General features: G+C 43.6%; 1 protein-coding gene across 7 annotated transcripts in view; it reads right to left on the reverse strand.

The window, feature by feature from the left end:
* The window catches only part of DYRK1A (dual specificity tyrosine phosphorylation regulated kinase 1A), a 133,931-nt gene that overhangs the window by 22,552 nt on the left and 90,463 nt on the right, over positions 1-20,916 (reverse strand). For 6 of the 7 annotated variants that reach the window (XM_058661631.1, XM_058661636.1, XM_058661635.1 and 3 more), the window contains 5 exons: positions 12,539-12,735; positions 7,855-7,974; positions 5,593-5,781; positions 4,391-4,538; positions 712-998 (listed from right to left, as the gene is read on the reverse strand). In XM_058661631.1, coding sequence (XP_058517614.1) covers positions 712-998; positions 4,391-4,538; positions 5,593-5,781; positions 7,855-7,974; positions 12,539-12,735 — 941 coding nt within the window. The remainder of the gene's footprint in view (positions 1-711; positions 999-4,390; positions 4,539-5,592; positions 5,782-7,854; positions 7,975-12,538; positions 12,736-20,916) is intronic. The other variant, XM_058661634.1, reaches the window with a different exon arrangement.

Consider the following 20,916-nt stretch of genomic DNA (forward strand, 5'->3'; position numbering starts at 1 on the left):
TATGTAAAGATGGTCAAAAATAAAATAAAAAAAAAAAGCTTCAATGTTACACGGAAAACACATTGTTAAAAACAATTTTCATAATGCCAGCAAGAATAGGAAGAAAAATTTGCTGTCCTATATCAGCCAGACAATTTACCATGATGGACATGTCTGTTTTTAGCAGTCCAAAGAAAATCAGTTTGGACATGTGTCGGAATATATTTAAATTCTAATCAGTAGAGGAGAAATAAGATGTAAGCTTATCAACACAGGGGTGTCTATCACTGCTTAGTCCCTAGACTATGGAACCACACCTAAGGAGAAATAACCTGCACCTTGGGGTTTTCTAAACCCATCAGTTCTAAGGGGAAAACACTGACTTTCACCTGGTTTTTTCCAGTGTTAGAATGGCCCCAAATTGATACTCAACCTTCTGAATGAGACACAGCTAAAAATCACCTTACATTCAACCTCTCACCGTCTTTTCTCTTTCAGTATTTTAACATACAGAAAATATGAAATACTTTGAAAAATCATTAGTTCCAGATTCAAAGTACTGATGTTTTAGTTTTAAAAGGCATTTCTTCACAGTACCAACATAAGGTAGCTCAAGCACTCCATTCTGAAGACAAATAACCATGGTCCACACTTGAGCAATCCCATTTTTCCTCGAACTGCACCGCTCTACCTCACGGTACTTGAATTCGCAAGTCCTGACATGATACTTACCCTCTGCCCCAATTGACAAGAACTGCCAAAGTCAACGATCTTGATGGCACTGCGTTTGGGGTTACAAAGCAGGATGTTCTCCGGTTTTAGGTCACAGTGAATGATACTAAGTTCTGGAGTTGCAAGGAAAAGCAGTGCAGTGCACATCTGTTGTGCAAACTTGCGTGTAAGGTTCAAGGAGACGCCTCGGAAATTGGTGTTCCGCAACAAATCATAGAGGTTGTAGGACAGCATTTCAAAAACTAAACAGAGATGGTTTCGAAACATAAAGTGACGTTTCAAATGCACTGCAAAAGAGGGGAAAAAATGTTCATTTAAAATTATACACTCCAATGAAATGAGTGTGACGCACTCGCACAGGTCCATCTAGAGCATGACCCCAAGTGCAGAGGAAAGCCCAGCTGAGCTAAGAGATCTGCTTTACTCAGATGAGCTAAGAGTTGTGCTGGAATAAATGGGTGTAGTGTCTGCCATACATACGAAAACAGAAAGTCAGATGTACAATTCAACTGCACCAAACTACCAGATGAACAAACAATACAGAGCACACTTTCAAAACTTTACCTTGATGAAAAAAAAAGTTTTGTTTCTGAGAATGCTACAATGTGCTAGTATTAAACACAAGGTTGTTGAAGAAAGCTCAGATTCAAGGCCCAAGAGATGGCTCAACTGGTTAATCCTCCACCTGCAAGCACCAGCACCCTACATGGGTGCCAATTTAAGTTCTGGCTGCTCTACTTCCCATCCAGCTCCCTGTGTCCTGGGAAAGCAGTCAAGGAAGTTCCATAGCCTTGGGACCCTGCACCCTCGTGGGAGACCTGGAAAAAGCTTCTGGCTCTTGGCTTTGGATTAGCTCAGCTAAGGCCATTGTGAGTGAGCTAGCAAACCAGAGAATGAAAGCTCTTTCTCTGTCTCTCCCCCTCTCTGTAAATCTGACTTTCCAATAAAAATGAATAAATATTAAAACACAAAAACTACTCAACCATATTGGTCTCCTCTTTCTTTTTTTTAAGATTTATTTATTTTTCTTACAAAAATAAATATATACAGATATATATATATATATATATATACATATATATACAGAGAGGAGATATACAGAGAGAAGGAGAGATAGAGGGGAAGATCTTCCGTCTGATGATTCACTACCCAAGTGAGCTCAATGGCCGGTGCTGTGCCGATCTGAAGACAGGAGCCAGAAACCTCCTCCAGGTCTCCCACAGGGGTGCAGGATCCCAATGCATTGGGCTGTCCTTGACTGCTTTCCCAGGCCACAAGCAGGGAGCTGGATGGGAAGAGGAGCTGCTGGGATTAGAAACGGTGCCCTTATGGGATTCCAGCACGTTCAAGGCAAGGACTTTAGCTGCTAGGCCACCATGCTGGGCCCGGTCTCCTCTTTCTTTTAAAAAAAAAAAAAAAAAAGGTAACCTCAAACTGCTGCAGCTTCTCTGACTTTCTAACTTGGATTTTGCACAGAATGGGTGTTAGCAAGAGTCTGCTCTCTACCTACACTCAACTTACTTTGAACCAGAACATGACAGATAAAAAAAAAATCCAGGTAAGCAGTAATGCTATATGCTAAAGTTACAGAATTTTAAAATTATTTATCTTAGAGACAGAGAGAGGAGAGACAGCTACTAGCCACTGTTTCTGTCCCCCAACGTGTCACCAGCTAGAGCTGGGCCAGGCACCCAGTGCAGGTCTCCCAGCTGGGGAGAGCCAAGCAAGCCGTTCCCACTACTCCCCGAGACAGCATCAACAGGAAGGTCAGGGCCACACGAACCCAGCACTCTGGTATTCACCTAAGCTGAATATCTGTTCCAAGTATTTTTTAAAATTGATAAATGAAATATTGTAAAACTTTCAAAATTAATTACACTGATTACCCTAAAAGATGACAGCCATTATTCTTTAAACTGAGTAGCTCACATTTTTTTGGAGACTTTACTCTGACAGCCATGTTTTCCTTCAGTAAGACAAAAAACTACAGTAATGGCATTAATGTTTTCTCTGCTACATAAGCAAAATACATGCAAATGTAAGGAAGAGGCGGGTAAGCCCAGAAATCTTTTCACTGTAAGTTACGCATCGTCTCCTTCAACAGAAATGGTCTCAACTCCTGCTCAGTTAGAAATGAGAAGGAAACAACAGAATTTCAGCAAGTATGAAGAAAAAAAGACTGCAAAAGACAAATGCTGTTACTAAGGATTCATGCTATAATATTCTGATTGTTAATGTGCAAAGAGGTGAATTTTAAGTGAAACCAAGTCTAGATGCTAAAGATTTGTTGTACAACCCGACTAGTTGGACAGATCTCCTTGCTCTTTAGAGTTTTGCAAATGAAATTTAAACTTAAAATGTAACAACCCAGAAAAGCATTTGTGAACCCTGAGTTGCAGTGCGCCCACAGGAACCTCTATACCCTACAGGTGCAAAGCTCTGGATCTTAGAGCTGCAGGCATGTTGACATGGCAGGACTGGCTTCCCTGGTCATGAACCACACAACACTGTCTGAAAATCTCTGACGTCTTAGATGTGATTAAAAAAAGCATTGGGCCCAACGCGATGGCCTAGTGGCTAAAGTCCTCGCCTTGAAAGCGCCGGGATCCCATATGGCTGCCGGTTCTAATCCCGGCAGCTCCACTTCCCATCCAGCTCCCTGCTTGTGGCCTAGGATGGCAGTTGAGGACAGCCTAAAACCTTGAGACCCTGCACCTGTGTGGGAGACCCGGAGAGAAGTTCCTGGCTCCTGGCTTCGAACTGGCGCAGCACCAGCTTTTGCAGTCACTTGGGGAGTAAATCATCGAACAGAAGATCTTCCTCTCTGTCTCTCCTCCTCTCTGTATATCTGACTTTGCAATAAAAATAAGTAAATCTTAAATTTAAAAAAAATCATAAAAGAAAGTCTATTACATGTTGTGTGCTTATGGCATCTGGCCCTACACTTCAGTATTTTCCTCATGTTTCTATGCCATGCTGTGTTTTTAGGAACAAATACAGGTGTGCAGTAAGGCAGAGGCAGATCCAACCGTCATTCAATTCCTGTGACCCTAGGCATGATGCTCCTCTACCATCTTTTAGGGAACTACTGTAACTATTACAGGCTGCAGAAGAAAAGGAGTAGGGGAGCCACTCTGTAAGCAGCGGCTCATTGCTGCTGGGGCGCCTTTAGACAGCTTCCAGTACTGTCCTACTCACCGACAGCCTGGGAGAAGCAGGGTCAGATATTCCCAAGAGGTTCTACAACCAGGAACAACACTTCAGCTTATAATCTAGTATCTGAGGCCGATTACAGATGGCTGAAACGCTCCAAATATGGCCCTCTGGCTAAATGGGAATCATTAAAACCAACACATGGCTCTTATGAAACTGACAGTGAGGTGAGGGCTGAGGGGGAGGATGTGGTGGGTGGGTCAGGCAGGCAGCACGGACAACACTATTCTCATGAATTTCTGAACTATACTCTGTCTGAAACCACATTCCCTCAGCTTTGGAATATTATTGCCAGGTAAGTTACTTACATAAATGAATCCATGCCACCCTAACAAAAATAACAAGGCCTTTTAAAATGAACCACTTTAAGATAAAATCAGCATACTTTGAGGCAACCTAAGTTAACCACCCACACAAATTCATGGCCCAGGCTGAGGCCCACAGCACGGGCTGCCTGGCCGCTCACCTATGTAGTATTTCATCTCCGTGTCATGTTTGTTCATGAGCTCCAGAAGCCGCACTTCTATCTGGGCTTGGTTCAGAAACGCCTTCTTGTTCTTGATGATTTTAATGGCAACCCATTCTTGTTCCACACGATCATATGCCTTTACAACCTAAGAGAAAAACACGAGTTATTCTCTGCCTCGTTTTGGGAAACGATTTCAACAACAGTGGACAATTCACCTGAACTGTACATTTCTCTACCTTCCATTTCATTCTACTGACCTTCCACAATAGAAACCACTGTTATCTGCTTCTATTCAATGTCTTCTATTTACACGGTAACTTTAAAGTCAATCTTACAAAATTAATTTGTCAGCCTTTCAGTAGTACTAACATCTGCAAAATATGCAGATTTCTTAACAAAATTAACCTGCTTTCCTCCTTCAGAAATAAATTAACTACCAGATCGCCTAGAAATAGTAAATTCTTTTCTCTTTGAAGAGGTCTAGCAGACATGAAGGCAAACATCTTACACTACACAACCCAACAAGGTTCCACTGCAGAATCGGCAGTTATCTGTCAGTGATTAAAGGCCATCACTAGGCTGGGACTGGCACTCAGCCCAGAGGCCCACAACCCTCAGATGGCTTGCGTCTGAGTTCCAGCTCTACTTTCAATCCCACATTCCTCCTACGGCAGATCCTCAAAGGCAGCAGTGAAGGCAACTGGTTGGGTCCCTGTGGCTCATTTGGGAGCCTTTGATCAAGTTTTGGCTCCTGGGCTTACACCAGGACCAGCTGCGTGGAGACATTTGAGGAGTGACCTTTGGAAAGAGAATGAGTGGGCTTTCTCTCACAAAAATTTAAAAATTAATTAAAGCTAGTAGCAGCTCATTCATTAGTAAAAAAATTTGAAAGTTATTAAGAGTTCAACATGGTTAGTTCCAGAAGTCATTCACCAGTGGGCTTGGGCCCCGTGGCCCTCTGGGTTGTCCACTCCTGAGTACAACACTTTGTAAAGTTAAACAAAAGTAACGGTTTTTACTGCTGATACAGTATCAGTGTCCTTAGAAAACTAGGATACCACAAATATTCAGATAGTCATTGTTAAATCAGTTTAGAAGTACTGAAGTATACTGCTGATGAAAGGACTCAACAACAATAATTCACTAAGAATTCTTAGTGAATCTTAGTTCATGAATTTCAGCATTTCCCATTCAATTACCTGTCCAAAGGAACCTTTGCCTATTAAGGAGTCAATTTCATAACGATCCATCCACTTTTCTCCGTTTTTCACAATATAATCGTAGTTATCATCATCATAACCATCATTGTAAACCTTCCGCTCCTTCTTATGACTAGAATCGTCTCCCTGGCCCTGTTGGTGTCTTCGTTTCTTTTTTGCATAGTAAACCTGAAATGAGAAACCACAATGTTACCTACATAAGGTCTATTATTTGAACAGAACATTATTTGAACAAACCTATCCGTAAGAAACTGAGGAGTTATTTTTTTAACAAACACAAAACCTGGAAAAGCTTTCTACAGTTAACAAATATTTAAGTTAGAAAATAACACCAACATAGCTAATGAAAAAATGTTTTCAATGAAATCCATTTTGAATTATACTGTCTATATAATTTATAAGCAAGAGATATCAAATAACCAGCCCGAAGCATCCCATTCAAAAAGAATAAAAGGGACTGGTATATCTTTGTTTGTTAGACTAAGTATAATTTATGTTGAGCGAAACAGAAAAATTCTTTACACAACATGGAGAATTCTGACAAAGGTGTATCTGCTGATGTAACTGGCAAATGTCAAAATAAGTTACACTTTCAAGGTCTTCAATTCAAGTTCTCTTGTGCCCATTATGCGGAAAACATTTATAAGGGATGGGGAATCTTTTTTCTGCCAAGGGTCATTTGTACATTTATAGCACTGTTTCTGGGCCATACAAAATTATAAAACTAAACATTAGCCTGCTGGGGCCAGTTTTGGGGCAAAGCTGCTGCCTAAGATGTCCCATTTGGGCACCAGCTTGTGTCCCAGCTGTTCCACTTCTGATCCAGCTCCCTGCCAATGCTCTGGGGAAAGCAGCGGCAGACAGCCCGAGTGCTTGGCCCTGCTACCAGTGTGAGAGCCCCAGAAGCAGCTCTGGCTGCTGGCTGCTGCAGTTACCTGGCTATGAGGCGCAGCTCCGGCTGCTGGCTGCTGCAGTTACCTGGCCATGAGGCGCAGCTCCGGCTGCTGGCTGCTGCAGTTACCTGGCCATGAGGCGCAGCTCCGGCTGCTGGCTGCTGCAGTTACCTGGCCAAGAGGCGCAGCTCCGGCTGCTGGCTGCTGCAGTTACCTGGCCATGAGGCGCAGCTCCGGCTGCTGGCTGCTGCAGTTACCTGGCCAAGAGGCGCAGCTCCGGCTGCTGGCTGCTGCAGTTACCTGGCCATGAGGCGCAGCTCCGGCTGCTGGCTGCTGCAGTTACCTGGCCAAGAGGCGCAGCTCTGGCTGCTGGCTGCTGCAGTTACCTGGCTGTCAGGCACAGCTCTGGCTGCTGGCTGCTGCAGTTACCTGGCTGTGAGGCGCAGCGCTCCCTCTCTCTGTGTAGCTCTTTAACATAAGCAAACAACCCTTTTTTGATTCTCACCTAGCCTACAGTGGTTTTGGCAAAGCTAGTGAAAATTACTTCACAGGCCTATTTGGCCCGTAAGTCAGAAAGTTCCCATGCTTGACGTAGATGAACTGATGTTTAGTTAAAAGAAAAAGACACCCCAAGACAGGTCCAGTTTTTAAGTCTATATGACACAGCAACGGAGAACAGTCATGCCCACCTCATCCCTACTGTAGGACTTGTAATTAACCACAAGCGATTATAGTCAAGCGATTTTTCTGATACCTTGTTTTTCTTATGACATAGTATCTAAAGGAACAGTAAAACCCAGTACATAAAATACACAACACTTCAAATATTAATGAACTCTGAGAAAGCTTCAAGTCCTATTTCATACACCCTATACCCATCTCTGGCTGTTGCAGGCATTTACGGAGTGAGACAGTAGTTGCAAGAATTCTCACTCCCTACCCGCCGAGTGTGTGTGTATATGTCTCCCTCTCTACCACTCAAATACAAATACACAAACAACCTTGTGTGAAAAGCAACTATTAACAATCAATGAACTACAGTTTTGTTGGCAATTTATCAGATACTAATAAACTCATTGTAATTTATTACATATTTCTGGATAATCCTTAATACCCCTGTTACATCACATACATATTACATACAACAGTGAAAAGAAATCTTCCTAATTATCTTGTGGCACTCTTTGTTATTCTACCTTTTCCTTAACGCAGTTATAATTACAGTATCTATGTATCCTTAACTAGTCTTCATAATAACTATCAATATGACAATCGGTAGGAAGAAAGTAAGTTCTGGATGTGGAAACAAGTACAAATGCAACCATAATCAACCAATCAATAATCTTACCTCATTAATATGCTTATATGTTTTGATCAAGTCAACAGAAAGTTTTCTCAGGGGAGCAGTCGCTGGATCACGGAAAGTCTGGGGCATCCGCCTCTGTAACATGACAATATCAGGCATCACCTTAAATAGACAGAAAATACTAACTCTTTAACTATACTGTACTGGCACAATTCTCTTGTAACCTATATGCATTTTTTAAAAATACAGATTTCTACATTATAAGATTATACATTCTATCCAAGTTATCTCTTTTATCTGGATCCTAAGGACAACCACCAAAACAAATAAATAAAATTAGAAGGTAACACGCAACGGCCCAAGGCTTCCACCTGCTGCCGCAAGTGTAAACAGCAGGACTACAGAAGGAGCCTGGAAGCGGAAGGCATACAGGCCTCTGCCTCCCCGCACCTCCTGGAGAAAAGCAAGGAGCTCTGGTGTTCTGCACGCACAGTGGGTGTACAGTCAACAGCAAGTTGTTCACAATTCAAAACAGTTTGAAGCAAGGATTCTGAATCTTGATAAAACAAAAAAACAGATCAATGTCTAAAACAGTGACATCTAACAGCCACTGTGACCACACTTATACTGAACTATCACGAGGACATCCCATAAACATGTACAATTATGTATGAGTGAATGACCACCAACACTAACATAAGTCTGCCCATTTTAAACGGGCAGAGGAGAGATAAAGGCCTCCTCATTATATAGACAGCCTGAAGAAACATTTCTTTTGAATGACTCTAAACTTGACCTGCAGAACAGAAACACGACCCAGCCACTGGGAGCCACTTGGATCGTCCTGAGATGGATGCCAAGATGCAGGGCACAGACACCAAGGGCAGACTGGCAGCACGGCTCCAGGCCTCCAGCTGCCAGGGCTGAAGAAGTGCATCTCTGAACACTATCAGGCCTCACAGAACACAGTAAAGCCCTCCAGCCCCAAGAGTGGTCCCAACCCTGCTTTTACTTCTCCTTCCTCCTTACCTATCCTAAACCACAACTCCCGTCAGCTTCAGCTGGAAACTTCGGGCTAGGCGCTTGCACTGAAACGAGGAAACAGATGCCCTCTCGCCCGGTACCCAGCCAGCCCATGAGCTCAGACTGATGATCCTCGACGCACACTCCTCCACCACACGCCACGCCCCAGGAGAGGCTCCCAAGGGGGATCCAGACAAGCAGGAGATCCTTAGAACCAGTGACAGCCACCCAGATACCCCAGCCCACCCTTGTGTTCCTGTCTCAGCTCTTCAACGTGTACATGTTCAAAGCACCCTTGGGTCAACTGGAGTGGTAGAGTACGAGCAAATGTGAAACACCAAGACCTCACAGAAATTCTAGCCTGGATGTAACTGTTAAGCTAACCTACACTACCAACAAAGTGGGGGGTGGGGATTGTAACAGGAGGCCAAGGAAACGCCATCACCTCTAGTCTGCAGAGCAGGAGCTGCCACTCCCTCTGGCCCAGGAGCACCACCTCCACCAAGGACTACTGCAGCTTCTGAGGCCAGTGTCGCAGTACAGTGGGCAAGACCACCACTCAGGACACAGACATTCCACATCAGCACTGATTTAGGTCCTAGCTGCTCTATTTGCAATCCAGCTCCCAGCTGGGAGAGCAGCGGAAGATGGCACAAACATCTGGGTACACGCATGTGGGGGACTCAAATGACTCTTCAGCCTGACCCCAGCCCGGTCACTGCAGCCACTAGGGGAGTGGCCCGGAGATGGGATATCTCTCTCTCTCTCTCTCAATAAGCCTTTTAAATGCATAAATACATAAATCTTTAAAAGCGGGAAAAGCAACCCTGCAGTTTCTCCCCAGGGATACTCAGAACAACAAACTCACAGGATTACCAGATGAAACTAATAGTACCTTTGCTGAGAGAACCTTAAAGATTGTACCATCCGCTTCCAAAGAAGACATGAAATGATGAAAAGCCTCAATGGTTATAGTTGTCTGTCTAAAAACATCATCAGAATCAACCTGAATTACTTACTTTTTCAAATTCACAATTTTTCATTTTCTAAATAGAAATAATAAACTCACAGGATATTTCAGTTTATATCATCACTGGAGATATAACTGAGTGAAAAGTATCAATACTCAACATGTGTACTGATTCATGAAAATGAACACTATGAACATTAAAAGTAATCCGAGAAGATTCCTTTTCATTTCATTTCATTTCATTTTATTTTAATCCTTACATTTCTTGTGCTGTCTGCAAACAAACCCCTTTTTGGACCGGTAGAGAATGATCATAATGTGAGGTTTCACAGTACCCTACCCAGGTTTTCATTACTTCCAAAATGAAAGCTGATAGGAAGTCTTACCACTGGTGGAGCCAACTGAGTAACTTGTCCACAGTAATGTCACAACTGCCATGGCCAAACGTTAGTGGAGACTAAGCACACATATACTCAGCTGGTTTCCATGCCTCCCCAGCACCATCATGGGGAGCAGCTCTAGGTCTGCTGCCATCACCGCCCAGTGAGAAATCCAAACCCCAGAGGGCAGTAAAGCGACCACAGCCAGCAAGGGCACGGCTGGGAGCAGACGGAGGCATTTCTGCTAGCCACTTGCCTGGCCAACCCTGCCAATAACCCTTACCCAGTCTAAGCCTCCATCTTGTCTATAGGTAAGTCACTTTTAGGCTGCATGTTGGGTAAAATAATTGAGGCACCATGAAATAAACAAACACACATACATGTAATTAGGTGCAAAATCGTCAGACTTTCAACTAACCCATTTATACTTCCAAGACGGCTACACCCACAAGTAATGATGCTCATTCAAGACACCAGCATCACAATAAGCAGCGGTCAACTGACAGCACACACGTGAAATCCAACAAAATGGGACTTCACCTGGGCTGCTGCACGTGTGCTCCTGGAGTTCCACCGACCTTCAGCACAGCTGCTCACAACCCACCTATTGGGTGGCCTAGTTCTTAGGGCTTCACTTTTATTTCTAGCGATAGAAGGTATTCTTTCGGGAGGCTTCTGCATGTGTCAGAGGCCTCTCTGCACAGGAAGCTGACCCTCAGACCACAGACTATCTCAGTGCTTCAAGTAGTACACAGAGCAGAAGCATTCAAAGGATACAGAAAACGAAATGAATGTCCTCTAAGGAATAGCATTCCTTTCTATTGGAGCTTTCTGCTGGTTATCCTAAATACTGAGTTACACATCTCTGTAAAGGCTCAAGGCCCACCGGACCCTCCTGCTTCTCACAGTCACAACATCAAGAGAACAGTCACGCAGCAAGCCCTCCCCAGAAGTCAGCCCAGGACGCACAGCAGCCTGAGCCCGCTGCACCGGGGAGCCCACAGGAAGCGGCCAGGAGGAGGCGCCCTGGCTGCCAGGCAAGCTGATGGCAGCTGTTTGAGCTGACCCAGTCCTTCTTTCTCTTTCCTGCTTTGCCTTTCAAGTGCAATAAACAAATCTTTAAAAATGTATCTTTGCAACTGAAATAAATAATTATCACAGAAAAAATATTTTTGTACCTTTTAAAATAAGCTTATTTTAATTCCATTCCCTAACTTTCTGAAGGACCGTATTACTGAATAAGAGAAAACGCAATGCCTTCTAATGTTTCAAGAGCTTTGATCATCACTTCATATTATCAAATTTCCATAAGAAATGGAAAAGAAAATGTTGAGATGCACGAAAAAGTATGTCATGCTCAGTGTTCAACACACGGTCAAGCTTCTCATCACAGATGCAGTTAATCCAGGGTGGGCCTCGTTCAGCCACTGCTTCCCAAGCCCACACGCCCCAGGGAGCATGCAGGGTCAGTTGCTGGCTCGAGCTCCTGGTTCCAGCTTCCCGAGGTCTGGAGGCAGCAGTGCCAGCTCAGGCAGCCGGCTCACGTTCAGCCTGGCCCAGCGCTGGCTCTTGCAACAGCCAGTCTGGGTTTCTTTAGAACTTCCTTGTCCCTCTATGGCTCACTCTCCCCTCCACCCTTCCGAAAGTTAAACAGAAAAATTGAAGAAGGAAAATTCTTCTGAAACCAAAAATCAATGCAATGAAAACAGGTGATTCAGGAATTCAACATACACACGTGCATACATATGTATGACCATCTGTGTTTGTTAATTAAGATGTGTCAGCATTTATTCTCATCAAACCACCTACTTTGTAGGAAAACTTTCCTAATCTATTAGAATGAATACTGTGGTTAATTTACATAGTTTTCTTTTGAGTTTTATAGGCTTCTGTTGAGGATACTTCCAATAGTTCACGGGAAATGTGTGCTGTCTTTGTATTCCATTATCCATGAGCTTTTTGGAAAGTCCAAGTAATTTGTAACAACACTAAATCTGGCTCCTTAGGTTTGCTACAGTTTAATCTTGTTTTCCTGTGTTAGCCTTTTTGGTTTGTTTTTTGGTTCTCATTATGCCAAGATGCAATAAAAGTAAATTTTTCTCTCTTTGGGAAATAACATTTTCCCTTTATTTCCGAACTGGAGACTATAAGTATTCCGTAACAAGTTGACATAAGAAGCCTCAAGAAAGTACCAATGAATTGCTTCATACAGATACTGCAATTTCTCGGATCAGAATCCCACATAACATGTGTAACTGAAAAGCAACAAAACATTGTGTTTCATTAATATCCCAACATTCTTAAGGTATAAACCACCTGTCCAACGATCACCTATTATATTTCATGAACTTACCTGGTTAGTTAGAGGTTGCTGAATCTGGTCAGAATAGGGTAAGGCAGAAACCTGTTGGTCACTTATGCTTGGCTGGCGGCGGTCACTGTATTGATGTGAATGGGGCATCTGTCCAGCCATCTGAAGGCCAGCAGCATGAAATGAGAACGACGGTGCAAGCCGAACAGACGAAGGTTTGCATGCTGAAGTCTCTCCTCCTGTAGGAGACACACAGGCTTTAAAGGGCGCAGCATTCGTCAGCCAGACACTTCTTCAAATAAGGACGGGAAGATTCTCAGTATTGAAAAAAGAGCTGTAACAGTCAGATGCCACTCAACATTAACATTATACACACTAGACGGCATATACAGTATACAGTGATCCAGATGAGCGTCTATAAATCTGCACCAAGGAGGCCTTAAGACAACCTTTACTGTGAAACAGCAGCAGTGACACGTGATCTCCGGTCCTCTGTAACTTTCCAAGAGGGGTGTCCCCCAGGGGCAGCTGCTACCAACCAACTTGGACGCTGACGGGGCCCTGCACCTGCCAAGTGCAGCAGGCAACATCCTCTGCTCCCTCCAAACCTCCCGGGAGCTCCATCCTCAGGTGCACTGCCTGACAGGCCAGCGAAGAACGGGGAAACAAACGCATACACAGAACTGAGTTTCTCCATTCAAGGACGCTGCATCCCTCTGCACCCTTCCAACACAGCCCTGAGAACCAGGCAGGGCCAGCTCTTCCCCAAGACACAAATCATCACGCCACAGCGGAGTGGGATCACAGTCCAGGTGAGAGTGGTCACAGTACTGGTAATTCTTCCTTTAGGAAGAGAGGGAAAAAAAGATTTTTTCTTAACTTCAGCCAAACATGTAATCATAGCCTAAAACTCAAAGGCAAGGCCTAAAACTCTGACCAGTGAACTCTAGACCCAGAATGAACCTGCTGCCTCTCAGCTCACAACAGTGCACACTGCTTGGCCCAGGACAGCCCCTCTGGGGTCTGCTCTCCCAGGCACACGCAGCAGCACCAGCTCAACAATGAACAACACTGTCCGCTAGGCTGCCAGGTTTGACAGTCCCAGCTGCACATCCTGCCACGGCCTTGCACATCCAGGGTCCTGATACTATTAATAACACCTATCTGAGAAGGTACCTGTGAAGGTTAAGCCCCTGAGCGGCACTGCAAACGGCCCGACTGACCTGCAGTCACTGGCAATGACACACAGCTCCTCGTATGGACCACCTTACAGACCATGACGGCCGAGGCCGAGCAGCACTCTCCCTACCAAGGAACAGGACGTGACTTTATTAAACCTATCCCTCGTTTTAAAGGTTGAGATACCACAAATGGGTATCCACTTTTTAAAAACATCAGTTTCTAGTCTATTATCAATGTTTTCATTGTATACATGCAAATTGTTTTTCCAAAGTAAAAATTAATTATAAGGAAAGCTTATTTCGATAAGAATAATTTTGGTATCCATGTGTAAGCCTTTCTTAATGTGTTTTCCCTCAAATTTCTGAAGACTCTTTTAAGCATATTTATTCCAACATTACAAACAAGAGTGTAAAGATCATTAGCACACAGCTTAAACAAGCATACTAACATGGATAATTTGCATGACAAAGGGAGGAGAATAAAAGATCAACACTCCCCAAACCCACACCTCTCTATGATCTCCTACAGTCAACACCATTCCCCTTCCCCCAAAATTTACTTGCAACCTGGCCTCCAACTAGATTCAGCTTCATTTTTTAGGAATCTGTTCAGCTAATGCTATTCCACCTACAAACAGTAGTTTGTTCATACAGCTTAACTGTTATCTGCTATTACACACGCATGCTAATGATTGATTGATTCTGCCTTTGATCGGTATCTTTTTTCTGCACATCACAGTCATGAACATTGTCACTGCTCAGATTCCTGTTGTGCATTTTCTGGGATACACACAAAAATGCAATTGTATTATTTCCCATGTTTTTGTTTTTGTTTTGTTTTGTTTTTGTTTAAGAAAAAGAAATTAATCAATTAGCCCACTAGGCATTCATGAAAATCTCCAATCTCGTATTTCTTCACAAACACTTGGAATGACCAGTCACTCAAATTTCAAGGAAATCGGTCTAATTCCAGTCATTATGTTATGCGTACAGTGGAACTCCACTGTGACTGTAGCTTGCATTTTCCCATAGACCATGTGTGCACTGGCTGTTTGAACATCTTTTCTGGGAAATGCCCAACTAAGTTACTTCTCCATTTATCTCTAGAAATTTCTGTGAAAATGTTACATATTTTGACATGAGCCTATTGGTTACTGTGGTAAGTGACTTGTCTATCATTCTATATTATTCTTTGGCAAATAGTTATTTTATCAACTTTTGTTGAAGGAGTACTATTTTTGAAGTATAAGAGATTTTTCATCAGACTAAACTCAGGAGAAAAAAAATCTGCAAACATCTGGAATTTGGGTTGTTACCTGTTACATCTAGATGAGCAATCCATTTGGATTTGATTTCTGTACGTGTGAGATAAAAATGGTTTCCACTACACCACCACCGTCAACTAAAGTAGACACTCAACTGATGGTAGAGCCAACTACTTACAACCATTTCCCACTGCTCTGCAGTGCTACTACCTGTGTCACAGACCATGTGCCCTGCTTGCACTAATGATTCAACTTTCTATTCTGTTCTACTGGATATAGACTCACCTAAATTTCACCAGGCAGGAATCATACTATGTAAATTACAATAAATTCACACTTTTTTAAAAATCAGTAGAGAACTGTGTTTTTATTCAACAATGTTTTGCCTCTTTGCTGCCCATTTCAATTCAGAATCAGTTTACCAAATCCACCCAAAACAACCTCACGTTACATTTGTGGTTGAAAATGCACTCTATAAGAACAATGCGTAACAGAATTTTAATCACTGGCTTATCTATATTGGTAACGTGGTCACCATACCAGTCACACGGGGCTACTAAAATCTTCAGGAGTTATCTTTTGTGCAAAACTCCAGCCACGAGCCCTGTCCCTCCCGTTGCCCCGTTCCACTTCTCGGGATCTCCGATACAGAGATGTTTACGAGAGCAGACGCGGGCAGCACACTATGTTAAGATAATCTTAACATCCAGATAACCAAGAAAGAATCCAAACAGGTAGTTCTTTGACTTATTATAATCATTGCTATTATTATCCTTCAAGTTCTTACTTCCTTTTCTCAGCCTAGACTCAGTGAATGTGCATCACTGAGCAAGCACATACCTTTCGGCCCCCAGTGTCCCTTCTCAAGGAAACCACAATCCCATTCATGATCTAAAACAGCAATGCTCAAACTGTGCTGACACACTGCCTTAGTCCTATGAAAATGCAGATTCTGACTCAGCAAATCGAAGCTAGAGCTGGAAAGCGCACATCTATAATTAGCCACCAAGATACCCAGGCCTTTTTCAATAACACCAAGAAGCCGTTCCCCTCCAAACCTGTCTGATGCAAACAGCAGAGAGTGCAAAGACGAGCCTCCTGACCATGTGAGACATGAACACACTTCTTCCCTAATAGCTTATCTTGGGCCCGGCGGCGTGGCCTAGCATCTAAAGTCCTCGCCTTGAACGTCCCAGGATCCCATATGGGCGCCGGTTCTAATCCCGGCAGCTCCACTTCCCATCCAGCTCCCTGCTTGTGGCCTGGGAAAGCAGTCGAGGACGGCCCAATGCATTGGGACCCTGCACCCGTGTGGGAGACCCGGAAGAGGTTCCTGGTTCCTGGCATCGGATCGGCACAGCACCGGCCGTTGCGGCTCACTTGGGGAGTGAATCATCGACGGAAGATCTTTCTCTCTGTCTCTCCTCCTCTCTGTATATCTGACTTTGTAATAAAATAAATAAATCTTAAAAAAAATAGCTTCTCTTCCTCACCAATTCTTTTTTATTCCACATAAGACGAGTGTGTTAGGTGATAATCTAATTTCTTCTAATTAGTTTTGTGAGAGAGGAGTGTATAATCGGAAAGTAGACTAACAAATAATTTCTGCCTTATAGTTCTGAGATTTTAAGCTAATAGACATGATCTGGTACTTGGTAAGGTGCAACAAGGATGACGCCCTCTGGAAGGGGCAGTGGAAAAGTGCCTACAGATGCACCTGGCGCATGCACACTGCCTCTCTTGGACAAGGATGACGCCCCGTGGAAGGGGCAGTGGGGAAGTGCCTACAGGTGCACCTGGCGCATGCACACCGCCTCTCTTGGACAAGGATGACGCCCTCTGGAAGGGGCAGTGGAAAAGTGCCTACAGGTGCACCTGGCGCATGTACACCGCCTCTCTTGGACAAGGATGACGCCCCGTGGAAGGGGCAGTGGGGAAGTGCCTACAGGTGCACCTGGCGCATGTACACCGCCTCTCTTGGACAAGGATGACGCCCCGTGGAAGGGGCAGTGGGGAAGTGCCTACAGGTGCACCTGGCGCATGCACACCGCCTCTCTTGGACAAGGATGACGCCCCGTGGAAGGGGCAGTGGGGAAGTGCCTACAGGTGCACCTGGCGCATGCACACCGCCTCTCTTGGCCCTGTTGTGTATGAGATCCACAAAGCTAACTTCCTCCCATGTAACCACTCATCCTCTTCCTTCCTATGAAAGAAATTAAGCAAATCCGAGCATTTCTTTCACCAATCTAATTAAGCAAATCATACATTTTTATTCTTTTTGAAGTTTATTTTCCCTTCAATTTAAATGTAATCAAAAAATGAGGATTCAGTTTGTCTTGTGGCAGAAATTACAACAGTAAAATACCATGTTAAATCATTTCAAATTGCTGATATGACCACTTTGGGCCTCCAAAACAACAATTTTGTATGGTTCAACTTGATGTTTGCTACTAATAAACTAAACTAAAATTTAGCTATATTTTAGCCCAGGAACATAAAACACATATTATAACATCAGATATTATAACTTCACAATAAATATATTTAATTCAGAACTATCTTCAAAATTATTCATAGCTCAATACAAAATATTTGTAATTATGATTAAATACTATAACAGCAAGCCAGAGCAACGCATATACGTAGGATTCAATCCACTGCTTAGATCTTTCCAAACTATTCAGAGCATTTTCACCTTGAGCATATTTCTATAAATGCCTAAAAAGTTAGTTAAATATTTTACTTAAACATGTTTCGTCCTCCAACCAAGGAACTATGTACGGCCTAGGAAGGACGTGCAGGAACTCGAGACCACCTTACCAACGGAGAGCAGCACCTACTCCCAGAGGACTCTCTATCTCACAGAGTGCAAAGCCTGCAACACGGCGAAACCCACAAAGCGAGGCGGACACAGAGGGCAACGCCAACCCAGTCCAGGAGAAGACACCGAGCAAGAATGACCATTGCGAAGGAGAAGCAACAGCAGGCCTGCTCACAGGTGCACCGCTTACCTAGCGGGAACATCTTTGTCACTCAACAGGTGACTAGGGGACCACTTCTGTGACAGTTCTAGTCCACACAAGATTTTAAAGAGAAAGAGTTAAACAGAAGAGCAATATTAACAAGACGAAAGAGAGATACAAATATGAACGCTCTAATGAAGGCAACAGCCTAAGAGGTGTCCAGTTTAGGTGAAAAGAAACCCACAAGGGCCCCCTGTGACAGGCAGACAGACCCAAAACAAAGTGGGCAAAAGTCGAATGAACAGCCAATCCAACTTTTAATGACAACTGGAAACAAGACAGATGGGCAACAGGGTCCTCGGAGGGTAATAAAACATGTAACAGGGTGATGTGCTAGCCAGGTGTGCTGCTCAGCACTACCCGGTAAGCACAGCCCGCAGTCAGTAACTGCTCAAGGAGAGAACAAACCCAACCCATGGCAAAGAATCTGCAAAGGATGAGCTGTGAGAGGCAGGCTGGAGTGAAAGAAACATCATCCAAGTGAGGGGCTTGTGAGTCAGAAATAAAGATTCACCTTAGCAAAGAAAGGACAGGCTCTAGCTGGTGATCAGTGGTCATTTAACTTGTCATTTCTTATGTATAATGTTACTATAAATTAGATAAATACAAATACTGATACAAATTAAAGTGAGGGCTCAGCGTGATGGCTCAGTTGGCTAATTCTGCCTTTGCAAATGCCAGGATCCCGTATGTGTGCCAGGTCATGTCCCAGCTGCTCCACTTTCCATCCAGCTCCCTGCCTATCACCTGGAAAAAAAGTGGAGGATGGCCCAAGGCCTTGGAACCCTGCACCCAAGTGGGAGACCCAGAAGAAACTCCTGGATCCTAGCTTCAGATCGGCTCAGCTCCAACTATTGTGAAGTGAACCAGTGGATGGATGATCTTTCTGTAAATCTTTTTAAAAAAAAAAAAAAAATCTTTAAAAAAAACTATGAGTAGCTAACGATAGTGATATGATATCAGAGGACAATCACCGGTTTCTTATCACCCTCTACTGGCCAATACATATCACTACAGAAAGCAAGTACTCCAATACTCACCCCCCCCCCCCAGCCACACACACACTTCGCAAGACAAAACAGCATATTGAATCTTCATCAGACATGATCAAGTTACTCATATATTCCATCATAAAAGTTCACACAGGTTAGAGCATAGTGGGTTAAACAGCCCTTTGAGACATCGACATTATCACTTCTGAGTGTCTTGGTTCAGGTCTTGGTTCCAGGGCTATTCCAGCTTTCTGCCCGAACTCTGGATGGAGTCTTGGCTGGTGGCTCAGCCCAGCCCAGCCCCACTGCTGTAGGAATCTGAGATGAGAGCCTTCTCTGCACCCTCCCCTCCACTCCTCCTGCCTCCCTTTCTCCCCATCTCTCGCCCAACTCCCCTCTCCGTCCAGGCCCCCAAACAAGAAGCCAGGAACTCAACCCAGCTCTCTCACAGGGATGTCAGGAACTCAACTACTTGATCCATTACTTGGTGTCAAGTCCCAGGGTCTGTATTAGGCAGAAGCTGGAAATGGGAACAGAGTGGGACCAGAAGCGAGTCACTCTAACACGGAATGCAGGTAACCCCACTGGCATTTCACCACTAGGACCAAATGTCCCTCCCACTCATAAATTTTATTTTTTAAATGTGGGTATCATGACTTTTCAAATATAATGGAAAGCATGGACAAAGTAAGGGGGACAGCAGTGAACATTAATGGAGAAATGGAATATATATATAAAAGAAACAAGTTCTAAAAATGAAGAGTAAAATACTTGTAATGAAGAATTCGCTTAAGGACCTAACAGTAGATCAGCAGAAGATCACCGAGTATAAAAATACAGCAACTGAAAACAAAATAATGGGGAAACCTCAGTGCACACGCTGTCAGGAAGGAGTGCCCACAGGCAGCCAGCAGCATGCGTACACAGACACTACGACACAGGCAAGAAGGTGTAACCTACAGATCACACTCAACAACTACCCACAGATACTCACAGAAGGCAAATGATTCCAGATTCAAAGTGAGATTTATACAAAATACCAGAAACGGTAAATATATAAATATGGGAGGCATCTTTCTTGTTAAGACAATTAGCTATTTAAAGCAAAAATGAACTTTGGAGTTTGCGGCACACATATAACTCACAAAATAAATGCCAACTGTAGCACAGAGGACAAAAGAAGCGAACCAACCCACAGCACAGTGCAAGCCGCAGGCAACCGCTATGAGAGATGGTGCCAGGAAACAGAAAGGTAGGCTGGCATAGTTAGGAATCACAATGCTGTCTGACTGAACACACAGGAACACATGGACGCCCACCCATCAGCTACCAAGCACAAGCTTTTTTGAGGAACTGTATTTTACTCAAAGACTAAATTAGAGGCAATCTTAGTCCTAGAGTAAATGAGCCCTTAACCCTTTCAATTTCAAAAACCAAACTACACCCTGACAGCTGAAACAGGAAACCAAGAAAATGTTTAGTACTAGTATCTGGAACACACGAAAGACAAAAAAATCACCCACAAGATGGGCCTGCTAGAGTCCAAAAATTATTACACTGTTCAAATATAGATACATCTATGGTTCTCCCAAAGCCTTGCAGTTCTAGAATATTTTAAAACAGTAAAAATAAAACACAGTATTAGTATTTTATACTTAATCAACAGTCATGACAATTTCAAGCAGAAAAAAAATTACTTTTCTAACAGGGCCTACAATTTTCAAGTGTTTCATCAGTAATGAAACCAATCAAAACAAAAATCTTGTCCATTCGGTGGAACGCAGGCAGTCTGTGAGTTCTTACTCTCCAGGGGACAGGAGAACTCCAGAACAAACAAGCAAAGGGACATACACAATGCCTCAAGGAGTCATACAAGTTCTTAGAAGATGAAATACGCTTGCCTGACCAGGAAATGAGGACTAGGGGTTCTCTGATTTGGCCTACTGGTGGCTGACAGTG

This window comes from Ochotona princeps, chromosome 3, assembly GCF_030435755.1.
Source record: "Ochotona princeps isolate mOchPri1 chromosome 3, mOchPri1.hap1, whole genome shotgun sequence".
Taxonomy (NCBI): domain Eukaryota; kingdom Metazoa; phylum Chordata; class Mammalia; order Lagomorpha; family Ochotonidae; genus Ochotona; species Ochotona princeps.